Source organism: Anas acuta, chromosome Z, assembly GCF_963932015.1.
Source record: "Anas acuta chromosome Z, bAnaAcu1.1, whole genome shotgun sequence".
NCBI classification, from domain to species: domain Eukaryota; kingdom Metazoa; phylum Chordata; class Aves; order Anseriformes; family Anatidae; genus Anas; species Anas acuta.
The window spans coordinates 48,247,921-48,267,975 of record NC_089017.1 but is presented as its reverse complement, the minus strand read 5'-3'; the positions used below and the strand labels follow the sequence as shown (position 1 = coordinate 48,267,975).

The window sequence follows — 20,055 nt, the reverse complement described above, 5'->3', positions numbered from 1 at the left end:
TTTGAATATAGGCTGAGGAACTTCATCACTTCAGAATGCTGAGTTCAAGCAAGTCATCTCAAAGTATTGATTATGCTCCAGTCAGTTTTCTGCTGACCTTGTTTAGTGCAGTACTTCTTCAAAATGAAGTGGAAGGTTTTGTAACCACAGCTGTGCAGCTCTCAACCACACATTTTTCATATTTGCTTGGGTGATGCTTTTTCAAACATTACTCCAAGAGATGACAGCATCTTTCCTAGTGACATGGACAAAGGGAGTTCAAGAGCTCTGAGAATGTGGTTGAGTCATGATTCCCAAAAATGTAGTAGAGGGAAACTCGTCTGCAGCAAGGGCTGTGAATGAACTAATGCAGCTTTTGGAGGAGGGTCTGGAAGCTCTTTTCAAATGTATTTCTAGAAATTCTGGTGGAAAGCTTCTGATTTGAGATGATTCATTCCATTGGCTCAACACGGAGAGAAACCATTACTGTTAATGTAAATTCTGAACCTTAGTAAGGATGTTGAGAACAGAAATTAAATTAACCCAGTGCATTAGGAATGATTCTGAGGTGACTTTTACATGAGGAAAATGGTGATCATTCTAGATTTGCTTGGTGTTGATGCCCACCTTGTTGCTTTTATGCTTATATTGCTGGCAAAACGTTTTTTGCAACTACTACTACTAGTTATTCTACTAGTTATTGTGTAAACACATTGAGATGCCCTAAAGAGAGCTGTTGGTATAGTTCTAACCACTGCTGTGTGTTAATGATGTACATGTAGAGTGGCTGGCTTACTGGGTGCTGGACTCTGGATACTTCAGTGAGACTTGTATACTTAAGAGAAAAAAACAGTGAAGTCTCTGGAAAATGAGTGCCATACTTAGTTTAGGTTTAATTTTCAGCAATTTTCTTTAAGTTTGTCTGATGATCTGTATAAAGGTGCAGGTATCCTAGGACTTCTATCAAGAAAGTGAGGGGGCATTTTCTGTTCCATGTGTTACAGTGAATGCATTCTAAACCTGATATCTTCTATTTCTTCCTCAGTTGATGCCCTTATTGTTGAAATGGGGTATGCAGCATTAGCCTGCCAGTTGGTCCAGACTTCTGCTTGTGGACAGTTCCTTATGCTTAGTTATTTACAATCAAAATGGTAAATCAAGAGTTGTTACATTGATGGCACTGCAGCCTTGGAGTAGCTGAAGGTGTTCATGACCAACTGCAATCTTTAAATTAAGATACGGTCCTTAAGAAAGTCCTGATGGTCTTTTTTTTTTTTTTTTTGCTGTGGAGGCACAGATAACTAGTTATACCCGCTTTCTCACTGAGCTGGGTAAACACTTGGTGGGCAAGTCTGTGAGACACCAGTCCTGGTGACACAAGCCTGTGAGCAAGGCTCACTTGTGTTTGGCAGAGTGCCCCATCCAGAAGATAGATACCAGGCTGCTTTCTCAACTCCAGACTTCAAACAGAAGCAGTTCAAGTGGGTCTCCTTGTTTCCAACTAACAGGTGGGGTTTTTTTCACTGTTCTCCGGATGATTTTGTTCAGATTGGTTGTAAGTAAGGCATACCAAGACCTTCTGCAAGGAGGGACAGTTATTTAATATAAAAACTGAATGTGAACTTTTCATCTGTAGTTGATCTTGTATGTTCTGGAATCAATTTCTGGCTCAGATTTACCTGCCTCTGAGAGCAGAAGCCATTTGACAGCTATTTAGAAAAAGTCCATTTCAAAACCAGTTAAAACTCTGGATAAGATGTTGCTTTTTCTGTTTCACGCTTCAAGATTTTGTCATCTGTGCTAGAACTGTGCTGTTTTTGAATGGGAGCAATTTGGAGTCATCAGCTTAACTAGTAATTAAAGCTGTTCTTCCAGCTATATGTTTGCGGATGCCATGTCAGAGGAAAAGAAATATGCCATAATCTTCGCCAGTGTCTGTAACAGAATGTGTAAAAATAACAGTTAAAATGTTTCAGTAGAGAAATGTTGCTGTTTATGATCTCTCTCCCCTCCTGTGTGTTACATCATGGGCTGCTTGCAGGCATTGGAACATTGTGGGGAAGATACTGTGGGGAAAATGGAATAGAGGAGGGATAATGCATCAGGAAAACATGTGGGTACAAAGAATATGCTCTACTATAACTACTGTATAACTACTGATACAGGTGCAGGCTTGTAACATATATGACTGCAGAGATACCGTGTTAATCTCCAGAAATACTCATGATTTTTTTTAGCTTTTCCCAAAAGATTTCATGCAATCTTACCTCTTTTTTTTTTTTTTTTTTTTTTTTTTAAAAAAAAAGGTAGGGTTCAGTTCAAACTCTACAATCTTCAAAGGATGCAGCAGTAAATCTAATAGTACATGATAGCAAATGCAGCAGTATACTTCTAGAAATTAGAGTACTTCCTGTGCAACTCTAATGGGGCCTACCATGCTGACTCAAGAGCCTTATGCTTATAAAAAGTTTTTCTTCCCTGACTATATTAACTTTTGTTTCATCTGAAATATGGGCCTTTCCTTATATTGTGTTGTCATTCTCCTTTAAAACTGACTAGTTATAGTGCATTCCCTCTCTATTTCTGAGGATAACATTGAAGTTCTGTATGGTAGAGGAGAGATTTTACTTAAGTATATAGTAGAAAGCATTAGCTTTTAGGTGATCAAAGAGCTGACGGCAAGAGAGTCTTATGAGTTGTGTTTAACAAACAACCAAAGGAAGGTTCCTGTGAGAAAAAAAAGAGAAGAATTTTAGGGAAATAAAGGCATACGGTACAAAAAGTTGGTGTTTTTATTTTGTCCTTACCTTGATTGCCTTGTCAATAGTGCAGAAGATATGAAAAAATGTTAAGGAAGGGTGTTCACAAAAAGATGTGTCAAAGATTACTGTGAAAAGAGATTTGCAGAACCTGATAGTGTTTGGTATATTAATTGTGTTCTCAGTAGAAAACACTTAGCTGCACTTAGGCTTTTTGATCGTTGTCATTATATAGAGATAATATATGTTTTCCAGTCTCAAGTTTCCTGTTTAGTAGGGGAATATTTGCAATCAGTGTATAGCAGTATGAGTCCACAACATGTGAAAAAGTAATAAGCTTTTGTAACACTTTCAAGTAATGCAAACATACTGCTCCAGCAACAGCTGATAACTTAAAAGAATTTATAGAGGAAGGAAAACTGACAAAATACATTCTAAGTACAGCAGGTTCTTCAAAAGTATTAGCTACTCATGGCACACAAATGAAGCTGTGCTGCAAGGGTGCAAGGGCTTAAAGAAGTGGGTAGTAATGGGATTCTGAACTACTGTGTACTGGCTATATATATAGAACAAAGATACAGACATTTAAGCAGCCTCAGCTAGAGATAGGAGCTTAATCACACTAACATATCTTAGTTTCTGGAATCAGTTTTTAACAAATGCTCTTTTTTTTTTTCTATTTCAGAGATCCAGCTTACTTTGATGAAAACTGGCTAAACAGGATCAAAACAGAAGTAGGAGATAATTGGAGGCTAAAGGTATATTTGCTTCTCTGCAGATCTGTGTTTCTGTTCTTAATACAATGTTGCGTTTAAATATTAGCATATTTCTAGATTAAGACCTTGCTTTATAGTGCACTAAGTTGAATTCAAGACAGTTTTTAATTACACTTGCTTGTTTTTTGTTATTATAGTCCTGCATTGTTCAGCGAAGAAAACCCACTTTGAGTTTTAAATGGGTTTCAACAATTTAAAAGAAAAATATTAAAATAAACATAATGCTTAAACTACCATTTGAAAAAAAAAGAAATGTGAATAAAACATCTTTTGTTTTTAATGCAAAGTGTGAAATTATGCTTTCATACAGAGAAAAAAAAAAGCTCCAACAAACAACTGTATAATAATAGCAGATTAATAGCCAGTTTATTTAAATAAAAATGGTAAAATGTTGTTTCATTTTACTTTGCCAGCTCTGCACAGCTAGTGAGTTTTAGGAGAGGAAGTGATGTTTTTTCTGTGTTGTTTGTACTCAGCATGTTTTTAACCACAGCCTATTTGCTGGGTCATTTATGTCACTTGGTATTCTAGTGCTTTCTCTGCAGATCTTAAAGGTAATAGAATTTATGCTCGTGCAGCCATGGAGCATTTTGGTTTATAAAACCTGAAAAACACAATTTCATATGCAGATACTAGGGTAGTTTCTGACCAGAGAATGGTACATGTACCTTTCTGAATTGCTGTTTCCAGCCTGGTTTCTTTCTGATGATTTTCATTAGATAATATTCCATAAACACATTCTGTTCTGGCTCCCAAAAACTTTTCTAAACGTCTGTGGAAGGGCTGCAACTATGGAAAAATTCTAGTGTATACCATTTTATCAATATTGCTGACTGAAGAGGGGGTAGACACAGTCAAGGGCTACCTGAGGAAAGGACAGAGCGTGTTGTTACATATGTTGTCAGCAGATCTGTCAGCACGGTATGTACAAGTCTGGACTGTCTAGAACAGCTTGTCTAATAGTCTTACCAGCAAAGTGTGGGAACATTGTTGAGGATATATCTATCGGCTGGTAAAGAAAAGATACGGTTCCTAAAAAATAAAAATAAAAAAAAACTGCTGGTAGTAGAGCAGTTAATTATTATTTTTTTTTTCAAAGAAGCTTATGAAATTGCAAATCAACAGCCAGATGCAAGGTTTCTTTTTTCCCTAAAATAATATTGTGGCTTTTTTCCTAAGGAATATTGAAGTCTTGGTTGTTAAATTATAAGAACAACAGTCTGACAACTGCTTATTATAATAGCATTTTAATCAATTAAAAATGGAGCAGCAACTTCTGTAAGTCGTATGGAGCTTGAGGAATATTTTTTTTCCTGTCTCTCCTGCCAGTGTGGCAAATTCTAAGGCTTAACAGGTGTGAATAAAACAGAAAGACTGAGCAATCTAGTAACTTCATTATGTGATTGAAGTCTGGAAAAACATCAACTCAAATTTCAATTTCTCGCTGATGTCATTCCTTTTTATTTTTCACATTTCCATGTAAATAAGAACTAAAGACTGGTGTTTTGTTCTTGTTTAAAACAAGTGCATATTACAGCTTTTTGTGTACGTTTTTGTATGCCCCTTCCTTTAAAAGTCACAAATGTGGTATTTTTACTCCTATTCTTTAATGAAAGTAGCCTTCTACTATGCCAGCTCCAGCTGTTCTTTTTGTGTACATGAACACCATTAGTAGTTTAGTTGTTCAACTGTTCATCCTTCAATCAATTATTCATAGTCTTGCTCATAGGAGTGTTTTCAATCTGTGCACTTATTTTGGTTTGTCACTGGATTATAAATGTAGGCAACATAGTCATGTGTGTCTCCTTAATATGATTTCCCTTAATATTTTAAGAAGCACCATGAGAAACTATAATTAGGTTAGTTTGGTACCTCACAAGTCATGATAATGAGCTGAAGAAAATTCTTGTTGCTAAACATGGTTGCTCTTTACCTCCAATATCGTGTAGTACACTAGTCACTACTTGTGCAAGCTCTCTGTATTATGAAGCACATAAAGAAACAACCTCCAATATCGTGTAGTACACTAGTCACTACTTGTGCAAGCTCTCTGTATTATGAAGCACATAAAGAAACAAGTCTAATAGGGGAAGTAGGTTTAAAACAAAGAAAACATAATGTGCCTGTAATTCTTTGTGAAGCAGTGGTTCAGAGAGATGTATCAGACCCTCCTAACTACTATTGAGAGAGTTATTCAGAAAATGATGTGCTGCATCATTGGATACTGTCCTCTGTGGTATATAAACAAGAATATATGGCTGAGCTTTCATTAATTTTCTCGTGTAGCAGTTCATGAAACTTAGTTTACTTTTGGTAACTGCAGGAATGCTATCTTATTAAAAGTATTTTTCCCATTGCTGTACCAGTTTAAAACGAAAGTAAAAATTCACACGGGTGTTGTTATACTCTTGGTTTTGGGGCAGGTTGTCTGACATTAGAGATTGAGCAATGAACAGGATAGAAAAAGGGAAATGTTAGAGCTCTGGGGACTTGCAGAATAGGAAGTGGTCAGCTAGCGTTCTGTTTATTAAAACAGACCAGATCTGTTTGCCTACTGTATTTAATACAGAAACATTTTGTTACTTACTTAGAGTTAAAATTTCTGGTGCACAGCATATATCAGCATGCTTCACAGTCAGTTTTTTCTGTTGTGCAACAAAACCCACCATTTCTCATTCCTGGCCTAACAGCAATTATATGTTGTGGTTTAAGAAAAATTATAAAAGCACAGACATCTATTTCCTGATATAAAAATGAACACTTAAAAATTGTTGGGGTTTAAACTGTGTACACACTAGTGTTTTATGCTGAAGAAGATGACATTCTGAAGGCAAAAGAGCCTTCACTGAAACTGGAAAGTGGTGTGGAAAATAAGTTTATTGCCAAAATGTTGCAGGAATGAAATTCCCTAATCAAGAAACAAGAATAGTTCCATATTGAGTAGTCCAGGAATATCAGTACCAAAAGCTTAAGCAGTTAATCACTTGCTACACACATCATTTATTTTATCCGTGTGTGTAGCAGCAAGCTGTGTTTGTTCCATTCCTGAATAGCACATTTAAACAGCATGTGCCACTAGATTTTCTCCAACAAGTACTGTTTGAATGCTTTCTGTTTGATGGAATATTGCAGGGTGGACTAATTAATGAAATTAGAGTACAGACTATTTAGTGTTGTAAAGCAAGTGAACAAACGTTCTTCGTGAGGATTAATTTTGACTCTAGCAGTAGTACATTTATGCTCACACTGATTTATTCCAGTACAGGCTGGGTTGACTTGAGTAGTACTTAGGAACCTAGTTTTCTGTGTATGGTATCATCCTTCTGCTACTTTCATTTTCTTTGCAGAGAAGGGAACACTTATTCATGAAAAGCCTTTTAGAGTTTGAGGGTTGTTTTTTTTTTTTTTTCCTGATAAAGATAGAAGCCTATCTTGTGAATGTTCTTCTACAAGCAAGAAGTGGAGATCAGGCATTTTTATTAGCCAGCATGTATTTCTGTCAAAAAAGATACTTAGCAGCTGATACACTTAATTCTTTTTTTTTGTATCCTTAGTTCCTAAGTCAGCAATGTCTCTGAATGTAAGTTTAATGTGGGAATACTGTTTGTTCAGAGCAACCTTTAATGATTTTTTTTTCCATTTAACTCAAGGGTGTGTCTGTATCTGTTCTTCCTGGTATTTCTTTTTGCAGAAGACAGGTTGGAGGGGGATAACTCCAAAGGTAATAGTACAGCCTCTCTCTAGGCCCCATTTATAATAGTGAAGAGACAAAATGCAGTTCAGAGCAGAAACCTAATGTAATGGGAACTACGCATACACAGTTTGTTTTTTTTTAATTTGTGTACTCTTCTTGGCTGCACTTGAATTAGTCATATACCTGAACCTGAATGATTCAGAGTTTTCCCATCACTGCAAGCCTGTCCTAGCAACACTTCCAGAGGTTATAAGGTTGTTAATTATAACCTGTAGGAAGGGAAATAAGTCTATGCATAATTACCCAGGAAAGATACTGTAGAATAACATTTCAACATTGGGGTTCCCACTTAGACAGCTGAATACCTGAAATGTTCAAGGATAAATTAATTTACACAGGGCATTCAGTACAAGCAGGATTTCAATCATGCATATGATAAAAGGGTAAATGGAAAAATGAGAAGTGTCTGTTTGACAGCCATTTGACTGGCTGTCAAAATGTTAGAGTGAACAAGTGGTTACATAACCCCTGGTCCCTTTTTGTCAGTCACCACAAGCTGAAGAGCATTTCTGCTGTCCGTTACATTAGGCTTTCCTTTTGTTGCTCTGCTATACTCATAAAGAGAGCAATCTAGACAAACTATTCTTACAGACCCTTAATATGGAATTGGTGTTTGAGCTGCAATTAAATAAAAATAGAGATTTCATATGACGGGTGAGAAAAAAATTTAGAGCAGCCCCAACCCCCCCCCCCCCGCATTAAGGTTTACTGTGCCAGATCATGTGTTGTCTTCAATAACCCAAGCCAAATCATATCTGCTTTCATTCTAGTCTGTTTATCAGGTTAATGCTGTAGAGTAAGGGTCAGTCTAATTACATAGTGTGTGCTAACTATGTAGAATCTTAGAATCAGTATAGAAATATAGAATCATTATATCAATATAGAAAAGACCTTTAATAATATCATTACAGAAAAGACCTTTAATATCATCTAGACAAACATTTAACCTTGTACTGCCAAGTCCACTACTAAACCATGCTACTAAGATCTACATCTACATGTTTCCTGAAGACCCCCAGGGATGCTGACTCAGCCACTTCCCTGGGCAGCCTATCCCAATGCCACACAGCCCTTTCAGTAAAGAAATTTCTTTCAGTGAAGAAATTTCTCCTAATATCCAACCTAAACCTCCTCTGGTGCAACTTGAGGCCATTTACCCTTGTCACTTGGTGCTTGGGAGAAGAGCCAGATCCCAATGTTGATACAACATCCTTTAAGGTAATTGTAGAGAGCAATAAGGTCTCCCCTGAGCCTCCTTTTCTCCAGAGGAAACACCCCCAGCTCCCTCAGCCGCTCCTCGTAGGACTTGTTCTCCAGGCCCCTCACCAGCTTCGTCGCCCTTCCCTGGACTCGCTCGAGCACCTCCATGTCCTTCTTGTAGCGAGGGGCCCAAAACTGAACACAGTACTCGAGGTGCGGCCTCACCAGAGCCGAGTACAGGGGGACGATCACCTCCCTAGCCCTGCTGGTCACACTGTTTCTGATACAAGCCAGGATGCTGTTGGCCTTCTTGGCCACCTGAGCACACTGCTGGCTCATATCCAGACAACTATCAACCATCACTCCCAGGTCCTTCTCTGCCTGGCAGCTCTCCAACCACTCATCTCCCAGCCTGTAGCTCTGCTTGGGGTTACTGCGCCCCAGGTGCAGGACCCGGCACTTGGCCTTGTTGAACTTCATGCAGTTGGCCTCAGCCCATCGGTGCAGCCTATCCAGATCCTCCTGCAGAGCCTTCCTGCCCTCGAGCAGATCAAAACTCATGTCTAACTTGGTGCAAACTTCCTGAGGGTGCACTTGATCCCCTCATCTACATCACTGATAAAGATATTTAAAAGAAATGGCCCCAGTACCGAGCCCTGGGGGATGTCACTACTGACCGGCCTCCAGCTGGATTTAACTCTGTTCACCACAACTCTGAAGAAGGGGAATGATGGATGGAAAAGATACTGAAAATGAATTGAGATGATGTTGAAAATGAATAGAGATTCATCTAGAAACAATCAATTGTGAGTTGTAAGTGCTTTAGCAGTGTAATAAAGTGTAGTTGTTACTATTTTTTTAGTAGATTTCATGTCTTTTCCAAGTGGTTATGGATGTGCAGAAAGGATTACGAAAGGGGTTGGGAGGGTAGTATATGTGCTATGTATAGAAAAGGAAGAGGTCAGGTTGCTGGTACAACCAAATAGGGATCCCATGTGCTCATGGGCTTATCTCCAAAGGATTATAGAGCACTTTCTAGTCATGATCCACATTGGAAATTGTATCTGTTGTGTTCTGCCATTGCATGACATAATGGTTTTTGTTAACTGGTTGTAGTGTTGTTTTTTTTTTTCCATGTGCTTAAGAAAAAGACAAGAACATCTGATACAAAAAACACCTGCTGTGGTTTAGAATTCTATATGTAATCAGTTGTCTTTAACAATTTCCTGTGCTTTTCTCTGTTACATCTGTTGTTCATTTTCATTCATCTCTGTTTGAAGTCTTCCTTGTAAGAGTTTATGCTATGACCTGGGAAATGGTAATGGGTCCTCTGAGCTGAATCTCAAAACAGACAACGTTTGTGGTAGTTTCCCATGATGATTCTCTGCCACTGGCAGTAGAACCATCTAAGTGTATTCACTGCACACTAGTGAAAGAGAACTCTCCTAGTAATACTGAAGGTCGTTGTTAAGTTTAAGTTTAAGGCAGTCTATAAATATACTGCTTTAGCTTTATAATTGTCTGATTGTGCTCTGAATACAAAGATGGTGCAGTTAACTCCTGAAGGCAAGTTATCCCAGTACTGCTGATTGACAATGGTTGACACAAAAACAAAAAAGTAGGACCTCAAAGACAAGATTATTTCAGTTTATTTGCTGTTTTCTTTTTCTGAAGATGCTGTCCTATCTGGTATTTTTCTTCACAGATTTTGATCAATACTGATTTTATTCCAGCATCTCAGCTCTAAGTTCTATGAAAGTTACGTGGAGGAAGATAACTCTATGTTTTTAAGAGATTTTAATTTAAACAATGCTCACAAGGAAAGGGGAAAAAACAGGTATTTTCTAGGCTAGTACATTCCATTTTGTTTCTCATTTCTGGGATTATGTTCAAGTTCAAGGTTCCTCACAATGTTCTCATCGGTAAACTGGACTTAAATTCTACAGCATGGCCCTTGGGTTTCTGCAGCAGATGCAGGTAAATTACAAGCTGGAAGATTTTAATGAATCAATTATGAAAATTATATTCCAATCAGTGCAGTATTTGTTATGGTGATTTGATAGAAAAATCAAATGATTTATATTCCTTTAAAATCTTAAATCTGTTGCAGACTTCGGTTATGATCATTCATAGCCCTTGAAAGATGGTGGTGATTGCTTTTGGGCGGACAGCTAGGATGTTATTGTAGATTTTAGAGATGCATTAAGTGTTAACATCTGTAGCCTGTTCCTTTGTTGAGTTTCCTCCAGAAAAAGAACTGCATTTTTCTTTCATCACTTCATTTTGTCTGCTGACTGTTGGAGTGTAGAGTATGTCATTGGGCTTCAATCATGCCTCCAAACTGCTTTCTGCAATGTTTTCTTAGGCCTTTTGGAAGGTAGGTAGATTCTGTCCACTGCCAGAAGTTCCTTATTGGATATTTTCAGAATAATAAAAAATACATGTACATACGTAACTGGCAGTTTTAAGGCAGCTGGGATTTGAGAGTTTTGTTTTGATTTTTTTTCCCCTCCCTCCATTATAGTGTCATGGTTTGCTACTTTGGCTACTATTGTCAGCAAGATCAATTTACGAATCCTAGTTTGAATCCTAATTCTTACCCTACTTGTGTCTAAGATGAGATGAATAGAACTGGGAAGTGATTACTCAGTTCTCTAACCATCCTCTCATTTCTGCTTAGTCTTTATAGAACCCATTTATGGACTTCCTGTCATAGGAGACAAACGCACTGCTTCTGTTATCTAAATTTCTTGCTTATGTACATTGTTGGGATTCTATACCAGTTGGTGTGAATCCGTCACAGTTATTTTCAAAAAAGATGTCTTTTCTAAGCATCACCTGTGAGATCCATTGGCCATTTTATTTATTTATTTTTTGCACAGTTCCTATCTTAGAGACTTGTTCTAAGTCGTGGGTAGTATGGTTTGTGTTTTTTGTTGTTGTTTTGTTTTGCCAGAAAGGGAGCTGAAGAGCTGTGGTACAGATCCTGTACAGCAGGAGACATGTAGCTGATGTCATTGATTATAAAAGTGGAACAAAAACTATCTTTGTTTGGCACGGAAGGCATTGCTAAGAAATGCAAATTTTGCCTTGACACTGTAAGACAGACATTTGATTGTGAAGAACTGGGTTAGGGGGGATCAAACAAAAATGGAAAAACAGGAGGATTAATTAGTGAGAATGCTAATAAGTTAGCCTTAAATAGGTTTGGTATAAAGGATGATATCAAGCAGTAGCTGGTTTTGGTTTGGAAAAAAAGGTTTACTTCTACAAACAGTAAATCACTAGCATACTTTATGACAAGAAGGAAGAAAAAGAATGTTTTGACTTACAGATAAAAACGCGTATATATACATATATATAATATATATACACTAAATACATATATATACATAATATATATATACACACACACACTAAGATAAACTTGATGCTTTAAAGTCTGATCTAGAGGCCATCTGAGAACATGTGCTGATCTTCATAACTTAAATGGGTTATGTGAATTCATAAAGACATGAGATCAGGTCTAGCAGTCTAATCACAAGGGACTGTTGTATACTTTCCATAATTCTAATTTAAACTATTTAAACAGAAATTCTCATAATGCAAATTGATGCAATTGTATGATTCTTTAATGTGATTCTTCTGTGATTGCCTGCTTTATGATCATGTTTTTTGAAATTTATTCTTTGCATTTATTGTATTTCCTTCCTCTTCTTGTCAAATAGGTAAGCAACCTGAAGAAAATCTTAAAAGGGATATTGGATTACAACCATGAGGTATGAATATTTTAAAATAATCTACATTTATGTTCTTTTTGTAAATATCTTACTTAACATATTTAATGTAAGTTATATTCTACTGATTCATTGACTTCTGACTTTTTCTTCAAGAATGTTTGACTCAGGGTGTTTCATGACCTGTTCTCAGGTGTTAGCCTGCTCTAAAACTTTTTACCTGCATTATCAAACACTCTAAGAGCTTTTAGAGGAATATGACATGCAAATCCTGTCATACAAACAGTAGATGTCTTTGCTGAACAATGTTCTGATGATGGCCTTAAACCGTACCTCTGTTCAGTATTTCTCTTCTGTTCCAACTAAAAACTGCATCTTTTTTTCCCCCCTTTTCTTTGAAGAGAGTAAGGAAAGAGAATTTCTATCATCTACATTACTGTTTTTACTCAATTTCTTTAATCCTGGGATAATAGAGTCTGCACATGGTGTTCTCTGCTATGAAACTCAGAAATTAACCACTCTGGAGAAGAAACAGAATGGTATTTTTCAGTGGTGAATTTTCTGTTGAAATTTGCTTTTAGCTTCAGTGATGTTTTGAAGCAAATTGACTAGTACAGAGTGCAGCACAAAATCCATAACTTGTACATTCTGGACATTGCTTGTCCCTCAAAATACAAACAAAAAAAAAAACAGTATTAGCTGCTTGGAAATACTTCTTTGAGGAAGGTATTTGTTAATAAATGTAAGCTTTTACAAAGAAACAGATTTTCTGCATGAAAATGTTATGCTCAGAAGTTCAGATTCAGTAAGTGGCCAGATGTCCAAGCTGAAATTAATTTTGAAAATTGATGGTGTGGTGGGTTGACCTTGGTTGGCCATCAGGCTGCTTGCTCACTCTATCTCTTCAGCAGGACAGGGGGAGAAAATACAATGAAAAAATATCACAGATTGAGATAAGGAAAGAGAGATCATTCACCAATTGTTATCACAATCAAAACAGGCTCTACTTAGCTAAGATTAATCTAATTTATTACTAGGAATAAAAGGCAGAGCAGTGAGAATTAAAAAGAAACTAAAACCAACTTCCTTTATACCTCCCCTCTTCCTGGGCTCAACTTCAGATTTGGCTCGTCTGTCTTCTTCCCCAAGTGGCACAGGGGCACAGGGAGGGGATGGAGGTTGTGGTCAGTCCATAAGGATTTGTTTTTGCTACTCCTTCCTCTTCCTTCCTCTGCATCATCTTGGGACTGGCATGCACAGTCTCACAAACTGCTCCAGCACATGCTTCCCATGAGCTGCAATTCTTCAAGAAGTGCTACAGCACAGGTCCATACAGTCCTTCAGAAAGAAAGCTGGTTCATAGCAGACCGTTTTTGGAAATAAATAAATTTGTTACAGAAAATTAATATCACTATGACAAAAGTGATGCCAGCTTCCTTTTGGATAGTTGGAATTTATGATGATTAAGTTTCTAGTGTGAAAACTTTACTGCTTCGATAAGCCTGCAGGTTTTGACCTGATTAAGTACGCAAATTTATACGTTTAACTTTATTTGGTTTGGTTTCTTTTCTTTTTCTCCTGCTGCGATGCTTGTAATGATATTGGGGATTATCTGGATTCTACTATGAATCCTGGTTATGTTTCTCTTGAGCCTGATTTCCCCCTCCTAGCAGGCTTCTTCTATAGTCACATCTATATTGCAAAGAATTTTACCGAATTAGCATAATGATACTTCAAAGATTTTCAGCTATTTTTTTCTGATTTTAAAAAAATTAAATATTCATACCACATCCAGTAGGACAGTCTTTCAATAGCTATCATAAATTGCTGTCTTTGTTAGTTATAGTAAGGAAGAACAAGAAGTTAAAAGTACCTATTTATAGCTTGCATGCTTTCTGATGCCCCAGTAATTTTGCTGCAGAACTCTGCTGCTCTAGAATTTAAGCTTCTATTCCTTTTGTAAAAGAACTTTTTACAGTATTTTTAAAGTATTTTTATATTTATTTGGGAATAAAAAGGAAAAATGCCCATTTTCATCTCATGATACTTATTCCAGAATTCATTTTTCTGTTTATTTCATTGTTTTTCTTATTGCATTATAATTGTATCTCATGTTTATTGCAAAATCCTCTATTTTCACCTTTACTTCCTTGGTTCCTTTATCATGTCTGCTGATACACCTCTTCAGCTTTTTCTCAACAGAAATTATACTGTCCTTAAGTATAAAGCAGTTATATTATTATTAATATTAATCTGGCACTGAATTTGAAAGAAAATCCAGAAATACAGGCCAATATGTAAACACATTATCAGACTTGTATCATTCAAAGAATATTGTGTTTTACTATGTTGTCACAGTCCATATACAATGGTAATATTTTCTGTTGTGCTTAATGCATTCATAGAATTGTTTTCTCACCAGAAGGACCTAAAGGAAGTCTTTTCATACAAGATTATATCAGAGTTCTTTACAGTATACAAAGATTTCAGTTGCATTGGTTCTCACTCTTTGAGGAGGTTGTTAATAATAATAAAACAACCACACACACAAAGAAACCCAGAAAAAAAGGACCCCCAAAAATACAAAACAAGAACAAACCCAACCACAACTCCCTAGCCCTGGGAAACTTTTTAATGGCTTGATTTCTGTGTTCTTCATATATATCTGTTGAATGTTTTTCATAAATACTTTTACTTGCTTTTCTGTTTTTCTCGTGTATTAAATCAAAAGGAGCATTCGGCAAACAAATGACTGATTCCCTTGGTAGTCATTGTTTCTTTATTGCACCCTGCTTAAGAAATGACAGTTTCTTTTTATCTGCAATTAATGTGTCAGAGATGTGTTTAATTCCACATTTCATATTCATATTTTCAACCCCCTGAAAGTTCTTGGAGAACAATCTAAGAGAATTGTTTAATTCCTTCTACTGACAATCATTAATGTAAATCCTTCTTAATTATAAATCAGATTACATTAATTATAAGTCACATGTTTTCTTTTTTCTGTTTTTCAGTATTTTTTTTTTATTTCTGTGTGTGGGTTGTTTAATTATATATTGTACTACTACCTTAAATTCTTTTCCATTAAACTATTTTTTTTAGCTCTGGGAATTGCTAAATATGCTTGAATTTTCTGGAAGTGTGAGGTCAAGTGATCAAGTGTTTTACAGTCTTAAATTTGTCATCCATCAGTGCTAGACACATGTTTTGTAAAAGTGAAATATCTTAATTTCTGCCTTTCCAGTGGTATGAAATACAAGACCTGTACGTAATATTTTATGCTAGCTAAAATGTTTTTAGGTATTAGACTTTTTTAATTGCAAGCTTTGTTGGAAAAAAAGAAGTTACCCGCATGCTGTTGATCATGTTTGAGCCTGCCTTTGTTACCTTTCTTATCTGGAAAAAATTCTTACTAAACTAAGTTTGAAATGACTAGCTTCTTACTTATTGGGACGGGTTTGTGTTTCACCAAATACTAGTTGTACCAAAGAATATGGATGACTTACCTCTTGGAGGTCTGTATATAAAATGGTGTTAGACATTTTTGTTTGCTTTAAAGTTGGATTGAAAACCGTACTAAAGTGAAAAGTGAGCACTTGTTGACTTCAGATCATGTTTGTCTGTCGAAATTTGTGGACCTGTGTATACGTAGTGATACAGACATGTATGTACTGGGTCTTTATGCAGATTCTGGGACAACAGATTAATGACTTCACGCTTCCTGATGTTAACCTGATTGGAGAGCACGCTGATGCTGCAGAACTTGGAAGAATGCTTCAGCTTATTTTGGGATGCGCTGTGAATTGTGAACAGAAGCAAGGTATTTCATTTTGAAAGCATGTATGCTTCAAGACAGTGAATGAAAATCCAGCTTACTGTATAATCACTTAGGGGAAAATGATATTTCTCAGGTTGCCATTAGAGACAAGTAAGTATCGTTTTTATAAGTGATAACGTTATTTTGTCCTACAGATAAGAACTACTGTTTCCCTAGTTTTGCACTCTCAAATTGTGGAACTGGTTTCGCTATCAACATATGTAGTTTCAATTTTTGTTTGCTGAGCTAAAAGGGAATTCCAAAAAGGAAAATTCTGCGGCCCGTGCTTTCACCATTTATGAGGTAGCTCTGGGTAGTTAGGGATCAAAAAATACGAGTGGTTTTAGGAATGCATTCTGGCCACCTTCTTATTGCATGGCAGAGAGCAATCACTATGACTGGAAGCTGTTTTGAGATATGTTTGATGTGATCTGGGACGCTGTAGTTTCTAAGAGTTTTTGATGAGATTGGCAAATAGGAGTAATGACTGCTGGTGACCATGGCCTTCTCAGCAGGTGCTGAAGACTAAGCATCAAGGACATCCAAAATGGCACTTAGGGCCCTCATTAGGCAATTGAATCCCATATCAGCAGTCACTGAAAGACAATTCTGATTCTCTTGACTCCTGTGGTATCAACTGTCTATCTGACATGCACAATTAAAATAGGGACCTTTTCATTTTTCCTGCAGATGCTGCAGAGGATGTAGTGGACAGTGGAGACACTAGTTAGTGTCCCAGATCTCTTGCTCTAAACCATCCATATCCTTGGGTGTTGCCGTGTGTCTTATTGTTAGCCAATTACCTTAAATTACACTTATTTCAAGCCATGTTATGATAACAAAGCAACCACAATTTATTCTTAATACATAAAGCAGGGAACATAGAAACATAGTTAATATATACATAGGTGGATAAATAAAATGTTGTTTATTTATTTACGTTGAAGTTGTGTTGAAGATCTGTCTCTTCGTGATCTCACTTGTTGCAGTTTCCTTTCTGGCAAAATGGCAGCTAATCTTTCAGACCTTTTGTCTTCCTCTTGCATATTGAATCTTAGCTTTTTAAACTAATTGACCTGTTCTAGTTTTCTCAGGTGTCTAAATTACTTTTATGTCTTACTATGAAATTGCTTTTATACCTTCCTTGATCAGGAGACAGTCTGGCTAACCTATTAATTAAAGTAGAGGTGATTTTCTTCCACAAGTGCAGAAATAACTCCTTTATTAGACCGTCTGTCTTTTCTGTCTTATGTAAGATTCTTTCTTCCTTTTAGTGATAATTTGGCATCTTCAAGTGAGAAGTATATCTTATTCCAGTATTTCTTTTAATGTTCAGACTGATAGAGTAAGAGCATAAATAATCAAATTATCTGAGCAGTCTAGTTACGTGTTTTGAATGAGATTTGGCATTACATGATTAATCGCTTTGAGGTGACTGATCCCCAGCATCTTCCTCTTTGGCAAAGAATGTAGGTGGCATGTAAAGGTGATCATCTCTGACTGGACACCATACGATACTGGGCAAAGTATAAATCCCTCACTTTGTCTAAACATCAGAGTTTGTCATTCTAACCGTTGTCTCTTTTTGCAAAAATACTTACAGAGTAGCTCACGTGGACTTACAGGTGAGCGAGGATAAAGTAGAGGGAATTTAGTTGTGATATAGTGTAAAAATTAAAACGGAAACTAAGAACAGGTTTGGAAATGACTTGGAATGAGGATGTTGTAGAAAGGACATTAATCTTAAATTCACAGAAAAGGATAGTCTCTCCTTGGACTATGTACTTGTGTAGCCTGAATAGTTTGGTAACAAAGTTTAAAAAAAAAAAAAAAGAGTGTAGGTGGAATTTATGTAAATTCTGAAATTTGCGTATCTTTAAAGAGTGAGTTGCAAGAAGGAAAAAAAAAGATGATAATCGTTTAGTTTTTTTCATTGTTGCAGTGTTCCAGTGCACCTGGATTTACATCTGATCAGATTTTGTGATAAAGTCTTGTATATTTTTTTGAGGTGGGACTTAATTGGCAGTTATGCATTTCTATGTCATCTGTGATACCTAGTCAGTTTGTGGGAAGGATACAGCTTCTGACCTCATGTTTTGTGTGTAACATTCCAGAATCCTCTTTTTTGTTTTTTTCCAGAGTACATTCAGACCATAATGATGATGGAAGAGTCGGTTCAACATGTTGTCATGACAGCTATTCAGGAGGTATGCTGGAGTACCCACAGTGTGCAAAAGTTCAGCTTTTCACTGAATATGTTTTCACAAACATATACCTTTTTTGTTTTTGAGTTGGAAAAATCAGTTAAAAGTAAATAAAATAAGGGTAGAATAGGTTTTGCCATTTTGCATTGAAAAATATCATCTAATTTTTCCTTAGAGACACAAAGCAGTAAAGTTTGCTTTATGTCGTGGAACTCCACTTGAATGTCCCACTTTTCTTTAAATCTAGAAGACTGAAACTTCTAGATGTTTTTGATACTGGGTTCCCTTTCCTATACCTTTCCTACCCTGTGTGTCCTGAAGTACACTAGACTGCTTCTGTATGAGTTACAGATATGATAGAATTTCATCAAAATTTGTACCTTGTAATCATAGAACTGCATGAACTAAAGGAGTTAGTGTTTTCTTTACTGGACAAGAAAGAGAAATTTATAGCAGAGTATTCTTTTGTCAGTCGTAGTGTTATGAATAAGGTAGTGAAGGTATTTGTGATAAATACTATTTTATGTGTTGGGAAGTATACCGCTGTGTATTTTGTAAAAGTGCTGTTCAGTAGTAGGAAACTTGATTTGCTTCTGAGACTGCAATGGTTATGGTGGTTAGCCTGAAGAGTTTCTTTATGTAGTGAAGGATGTCATGGTCATCCAGCAGTGCTGAATTGCATCAAAAATACAGATAGGCACATCAGAGAAGTAAAGTAAACCGGTGTGTTGATTACTACTGCTAAGAAGCTGCTCAATGACTTCTAATGTGGCCAAAGTGCCCAGAAGAGACGTGCCTATTAGTCTTTACAGATGCAGTCTTTACTGTCTGGAAGGCAAGTAAGGAAAGCAGGAAATCATTGGTTATAACCTTTCATCTGAGCCTGAATGAGAAAAACTACATTCCACGTTGAAAACTAATTTCACTTTAATGCCTAAATACACTAAGAGCTATCATTGAGAGCTTATCGGAATTCCGACATCAATTATTACTTTGACCAATGCTGCATCCATGCAATTCTAGATCTTGCTGGCTCTGTATGGACTCATATATGTAATTTTGCAGACAGAGTGTTTGAAATGGGTGTTAAAAGAATCCTTATGCTAAATCATCTTTCAGTCACTGCTGCCAAGAGCAGGCAAGAACCAATTTGACTGAAATTTGAGATATTTTACTTTAACTTTTTTTTTAAGCTATGAGATAACGTTTTGGTGGATTTTCTTACCTCATTAAACTTAGCTTTTAGCATCACTTTATCCCTTAGTGTCTTTAGAAAAGCCTCTCTTTAGAAAAGCCTGCTGTTAAAAATCTCCTGGATGTTAATTGGATAAAATAGCTGGATCTGAAATAGCCTATAAGTCTTGGCATTTGATGAGTAGGCATTGAACTTGTTTGGTGTTTGTGCCCTGTCTCAGAGAATAAGAGTAGAACTGGGTTAGAATGAGTATCTGTTCTGGAACACATTTTGAAACTCAGTGAATCAGAAGGCTTACTATTCATGGACTGGTGCAATTCTGAGTGATTTTAATGCTGCCTTCTAAACTGTGACTAAAAATGTAAGATATTTGGACCCAAATAAGGAGAACCTGAGGTGCTTAACCAAAGAGGTCAGAAAGTATCCTCAAAAACAGGATTAGGTTTGAGGAGACCTTTCAGAGCTGTACCTGCAGTCTTTGACTTCGGAGGGGTGAAACTTCATTCTATTTAAGGATTTTCTCTATTTCTTGGACTTGGAGCAGGTCTCAGAATCCAAGGGACTTGGACTAAGCAGTGTGTAGGAGATACCAAAATAAAGTGCTTAGGAAAGTAGCTATATATGCATATTTGAA

General features: G+C 36.6%; 1 protein-coding gene across 4 annotated transcripts in view; it reads left to right on the top strand.

The window, feature by feature from the left end:
• HOOK3 (hook microtubule tethering protein 3) overlaps nt 1-20,055 on the top strand; it is an 87,047-nt gene that overhangs the window by 19,807 nt on the left and 47,185 nt on the right. For 3 of the 4 annotated variants that reach the window (XM_068667316.1, XM_068667314.1, XM_068667315.1), the window contains exons 3-6: nt 3,424-3,496; nt 12,197-12,247; nt 15,893-16,025; nt 18,162-18,229. In XM_068667316.1, coding sequence (XP_068523417.1) covers nt 3,424-3,496; nt 12,197-12,247; nt 15,893-16,025; nt 18,162-18,229 — 325 coding nt within the window. Of the gene's footprint in view, nt 1-3,423; nt 3,497-10,362; nt 10,446-12,196; nt 12,248-15,892; nt 16,026-18,161; nt 18,230-20,055 lie in introns of all 4 variants that reach the window. The other variant, XM_068667317.1, reaches the window with a different exon arrangement.